At 52.4% G+C, this 5902-nt stretch overlaps 1 protein-coding gene across 1 annotated transcript in view; it reads right to left on the bottom strand.

The window, feature by feature from the left end:
• Positions 1-2406: 2406 nt before the first annotated feature.
• Positions 2407-5902, bottom strand: part of SLC38A7 (solute carrier family 38 member 7) — an 18629-nt gene continuing 15133 nt past the window's right edge. The window contains exon 11 of the mRNA XM_008069214.2: positions 2407-4409. Coding sequence (XP_008067405.1) covers positions 4307-4409 — 103 coding nt within the window. The 3' untranslated portion in view covers positions 2407-4306. The remainder of the gene's footprint in view (positions 4410-5902) is intronic.

Genomic DNA, 5902 nt, shown 5'->3' on the forward strand with positions numbered 1-5902 from the left:
CGGGTCTCGAACCCGCAGGCTCAGGCAATCCACTCACCTCAGCTTCCCAAAGCGCGGGATCACAGGCTGAGCCACCGAGCCCGGCTGAGGGCTGACTTTCAATAGATCGCAGCGAGGGAGCTGCTATGCTACTATGCTATGTACAAAACCCCGACCCAGAAGCAGGTCGTCTGCGAATGGTTTAGCACCAGATTTCCCATGAACGTGCGGTGCGTGACGGGCGAGGGGGCGGCCACCTTTCCGGCTGCGCCCCGTGTCCCGGGACGAGGGGCTCTCCGCACCGGACCCCGGTCCCGGCGTGCAGCGGGGGTCGCCCCGCTGCGGGGACGGGGCATCCCGCCGGTGGGGATGGCGGGGTACCGACTAACCGAGGCCATCCGAGGCCCAGCGGCACTGCCTTACCGTTCCGTCTGGGCGGGATTCTGACTTAGAGGCTTCAGTCACAATCCCACAGATGGTAGCTTCGCCCCATTGGCTGCCCACCATTATTTTATTTTTAAGTCAGAGTCACCCAGGTTGGAGTGCAGTGGCATGCTCACAGCCACTGCTGTCTGGACCTGCTGGACTCAGGTGATCCTTCCATCTCAGCCTTCCAAGTAGCTGGAACTACAGGTGTGGGCCCAAATGCCCAGCTAACTTTTTGATTTATTGTAGAGATGAGGTCTCACCAAGTTGCCCAGGCTGGTCTTGAAACCCTAGACTCAGGCAGTCCTCTCGCCTCAGCCTCCCAAAGTGCTGGGATTACAGGTTTGAACCACTGTGCCCAGCCTTTTTGGTATGAATTTAAAGAGTTCAAGTGCAAGTACAGTTTTGTTACATAGCTATACTGTGTTGTGGTGAGGTCTGGGCTTTCAGTGTCTCTATCAACAGAATCATGCACACCATATCCCCATTAAGTAATTTCTCATCATCTCCCCCTAACCAGGATGGGGATGTCTTGAGTAAAATGTGTGAATGGAGGAATCTGGCTGTTTGCAGTGGAGTGGCTTCTGGTATAGACACCTTTCCTTTCCTCTGTTCAGAGAAAGTGAAACCATACCTCTAGCTCTTGGCTCTCCAGATAGGTGTGCAGCACAGCCCAAAGCCCCAGGAGCTCCTGGCCCTTGAGCCATTCCCAGGTGTTTCCTTCTTGAAGAGTGATACCCCAATTCCTGCTTACCAGAAGGGGAGCCCTAATCCTCATTTTAGTATGACTGGAGCAGAGAGGGAGAGTGTGGTGGGAAATGAGCTGGGTAGACGTGACTCTTACGGCAAGGGGGAGCCATTGAAGATTTAGTCAGAACTCTCTAGACTCACCTCTGCTGTTCTCCCATATCCAGGCCATGCTCCACCTACATTGGCCACTCAGTTCCCCAAGACATGTTCCTCCTTCCACAGGGTCTTTGCATATGCAGTTTCCATTGCTTGGAAGGTTCTCCCCACCTCTCTTCACTTAGTTAATGGCTGTTCATAATTCAGGGGCCAGTTCAAACATCACTTCCTCCAAGAAGTACTCCTCGACTCTCCAGACAAGGCCTCAGATATAACATACTAAATTTTTCCTTCTTGGTGCTTGTCATAGTTTGCCAGGAAATACTTGTGTGACAACTTGCTCAGCATCCATTGTCCCAAAACTAGGCTGAAAGCAGAGCCAGAGCTGTAGTCTGTTTAAAAAAAAAAAATTCCAGGCTGGGCATGGTGGCTCAAGCCTGTAATCCCAGCGCTTTGGGAGGCCGAGGCAAGAGGATTGCCTGAGCTCAGGGGTTCAAGACCAGCCTGGCATCTTGGTGAGATCTCATCTCTACAATAAATCAAAAAGTAAGTCAGGTGTGGTAGAGCGTGCCTGTAGTTCCAGTTGCTTGGAAGGCTGAGGCAGAAGGATCACCTGAGCCCAGCAGGTCGAGGATGTGGTGGCCATGAGCATGCCACTGCACTCCAGCCTGGGTAACAGAGTGAAACTCCGCCCCCCACCCCCCAAAAAAATTCCAAGATGGAACTGTTTTGCTGATTATCTCTTGCCAGCACTGAGTGTGGTGATTGGCTCTATAACCGTGACAACCAGGGCCTGCTCAACACGTCTCTGAAAACATGAGGCACAGACGCTCAAGAGTTTGAGGCTTGGGGTCGGGAGGGCCAGTGTGAGGCCAGAGAAGTGCGGAAAAGACACAGTGAGGGTTTGAGTCAAGACAGGGCAGGACTGGAGACTGAGAGGCATTCCTCAGTCACTTGGGAAGGACTGATGGGGTGTGGAAGAAAGAGGAGGTGTCAGGAGCCACTGCAGGTTCCTGCGTGGTAGAGGGAACATGGTGGTGCCATTCCTGAGACAGGGCCCATAGATGGGACATGCCATTGATACCTCCCACCCCAGTCCTTTCTCTTGGCAAGGGCCCGGACTCTGTCCCCAGCACTAGACACGGGGGACATAGCTCAGCAGCACAGCTCCTTTTATTAACCATCTTCCCTTTTCCAAGTGTGCACAAGTAGAAAAGAAACAGTGAAATACCCTGATAGGGAGGGTGGGGAAGAGAATGGGAAGGGGGCTCCTGAGGTTAGGCCAAGAGGCCAGGTTCCAGCTCCTTTTCCCGACTGCTCTGCCTCTGTGCAGACTCCCCTTACGCCCTACCACCCCTGAAGCAGCACTGGGAGGCTGTGCAGCCCTGCTGACTGGGCTGCTCTCCTGCCTTGTCAGGGATGGCTGGCAGGCCTGGTCCTGTGTAGGAGGCTGAGGAAAAAGCAGAGTGGGGCTGGCCTCGGGGGCAGAGAACAGCAGGCACCAAGAGGGGATGTGAGAAAAGGCAGTGCATCCAGTCTGGGGACTGAGCAGAAGTCTAGCCAGGCTCCGACCAGCCTCGGCTTCTTAGATCGTACTGCCCTGAGTGGTGGGCTGCTGGGCATGGGGTTCCACGCATACCCAATACGGAGGTTTTGGGCAGGAAGGGTCAAGGAAATGTCAGGGTTCCGGGTAGAGGAGGAAGCCTGATTGGTGCCTGGAATTGGCCAAGGTGAGCGGCAGCAGCTGTGGGCCCAGGGCGGTCAAAATGGGAACATGAAGGGAAGACGGCGTCTCTCCTCACCCTGCCTGGGTAACATCCAGGTGTCACTCTGATGTGACTGACAGGCCACAAGGCTGTGCCGGAGGGACATGTGTTGCTGAGGAAGCTGTGAGAGAGGATCTGCACTTGCCTCACATTATGTGAGTGGGAGAGACTGAGCTACACAGAGAAACGGGATAGAGAATGAACAGGTGACAGGTGTGTGGAGGGAGGGAGCAGACAAAATCCAGACAGGGAGGGAAACTTCCAGGCCAGCATGACAGGCTCAAATGTTGCCCGGGAGGCAGTGACAAGCCAGCTGCTTTTTCCTCCCTGGGTTATTAGGCTAAGGCTGGCGGAGGGTGTGTTTGGGGGGGAGAGGAGGGGCAGGGTGAAGAGAAGCAATAACTGAAAATGGCCAGCCCAGCCTGCATGGAAGCTCTCAAAAGTTCCCAGCTTTCTCCATCACCCACCCTGGAGCCTCTGAGTAGAGGCACCATCTGGAATCTGAGAGAGAAATGCAGATTCCTCCACCCCAGTTCCAGCCCCATGAGGAAAGCTAATGGAGGAATACTCACAGCACCGTGGCACGGGACGCCCTGGCTTCAGAGCCAGGCTGGCACCGTTTGTAAACATTAGACTTGGTGATGTCCGGTGATGGAGGAGAAGAGGCTTGCCTCGCCTGGACCATAAAGTTTGGAGAAAGTAACAGAGTGGGCCCCTAGAGGCCTGGGAAATGCTTATTAGCCACGGGAAAGAGGCTACCAAGCTCATGGGGGCCCAGGAGAGAACAGACAAGGCCCGAATCTACCTGCCCTTGTATTTGTACGACTTCAATGCCACCTTGAAGTTGCCAGATTCCAGAGGAAGCCACCGTTGGTCCTGAGGTAATGAACACAGCCTCTGCTCAGGACAGGCTGCTCTGGAGGACGGTGGCCTTTTGTCCAGTCTTTCTCCAGATGGAAGTCAGACTGGGTTCTTTCTTCTGAGGCCTACTGACCCTCTTCGACCATAGGTTTCAGGCATGGAGAAGTGGCGAATTAGGAGAGGAAGAAGGTTCCTCTGTGACATAAGACCTCCTGCCACTGCCACGGCACTGCCAGGACTGGGGAGCAGGAAGGGAACTGGGTTAGAGCTGTCCAGAGGTATGGGGCCTGATTTTGTCTGAGTCCCTGGGAAAGGATGTCCAGATTTCATGCTACCAGTTGAAATGATGGTGGACACAGAGTGGCCCTACAGAGACTCTGGGTTTCTGGGTCCCACCGCAAAGGCCACGTGTTCCTGGGAGGCAGCGGTTATGCCAAGAGCTCCACAAAGATGGCATTAGCTGTGGTCTGCCCGAAGATGAAGGCTCCCAGGGTGACCAAGAGGACTCCGTAGCTGACCAGCACCCACCAGCTGTAGGACAGAGGACAAAAGGGGCCTGAGCAATCATCCCAGCCCAGGACTCTGCAGACGTCAATGTATGTAACAGTTAATTACGGTAACTACACCACCCCTCCCGTTGGCAGAGCACTTTCTGCTTCCCAAGGACTTTTCCATACAAAGATATGTGGAGCCAGGTATATTAGCTCTAATCTACAGGTAAGGAGACCAAGACCTAACAGGATTAAGTGACAGGATTAGGATGCCAGTCTCCTGATAGAACTATGTTCAAGAAAAAGCAGGTCATGTGCAATGTGATTCATTTCATTAAAAAACAGAAACTAAAAGCAGGCATCTGCAAACATCTGTATCAAACGCAGCAACAGTCAGTCACAGTGGCTCATGCCTGTAATCCCAGCACTTTGGGAAGCAGAGGCGAGAGGACTGCTTGAGTCCACAGGTATGAGACCAGCCTGGGTAACTTGTCTCTACCATAAATCAAGAAAATGTAGCCAGGCGTGATGGCACATGCCTGTAGTTTCAGCTACTTGGAAGGCTGAGGTGGAAGGATTGCCTGACTCCGTCAGGTCAAGGCTGTGGTGGCTGTGAGAGTGTCACTGCACTCCAGCCTGGACAACAGAGTGAGATATTGACTCAAAAGAGGAAAAAAAAAAAAGCAGCAACAGGTTTATAACTGGGTATTGAGATTAAGGATGACTTTTACTTACTTACTTTCTTTTTTTTTCTTTGAATTGGGGTTGCACTCTGTCGCCCAGGCTAGAGTGCAGTGGCACACTCACAGTCACTGCAGCCTCGACCTACTAGATTCAGGTGATCCTTCTACTTCAGCCTTCCAAGTAGCTGGAACTATTAGGTGCAAGCCACCATGCCCAGCTAATTTTTTGATTTATTATAGAGATGAGATCTCACCAGGTTGCCCAGGTTGGTCTCGAACCCCTGGGCTCAGGCAATCCTTTTGCCTCTGCCTTCCAAAGTGCTGGGATCACAGATGTGAGCCGCTGAGTCGTGCTTAAGTTTTCTATAATGAACAAATGTTATTGCATAATACTTTGGTTTAAAGCATGCAACCTGTTCTCAACTTCTCTACTATGCAGTGAAATAGGCATATCAAAACAATATTTCTTTTGACTTGGAATCTTACTCTTGTTGCCCAAGTTGCAGGGCTTAAAGTACTTTTTTAAAATGGGTAACATGTGTCTTGTTAGAAATTCAAACCCTAGGCCGGGCACAGTGGCTCATGCTCACAGCCACCACAGCGTTGACCTGCTGGGCTTGGATGATCCTTCTGCCTCAGCCTTCCAAGTAGCTGGACCTACAGATACACACCACAATGCCCGGCTAGTTTGTGTGTGTGTGTGTGTGTGTGTGTGTGTGTGTGAGTGATTTACTGTAGAGACAAGGTCTCACCAAGTTGCCCAGGCTGGTCTTGAACCCCACACCACAATGCCCGGCTAGTTTGTGTGTGTGTGTGTGTGTGTGTGTGTGTGTGTGTGTGTGTGAGAAAA

This window comes from Carlito syrichta, unplaced genomic scaffold, assembly GCF_000164805.1.
Source record: "Carlito syrichta isolate Samal-C Ts95f unplaced genomic scaffold, Tarsius_syrichta-2.0.1 Scaffold311864, whole genome shotgun sequence".
NCBI classification, from domain to species: Eukaryota; Metazoa; Chordata; class Mammalia; order Primates; family Tarsiidae; genus Carlito; species Carlito syrichta.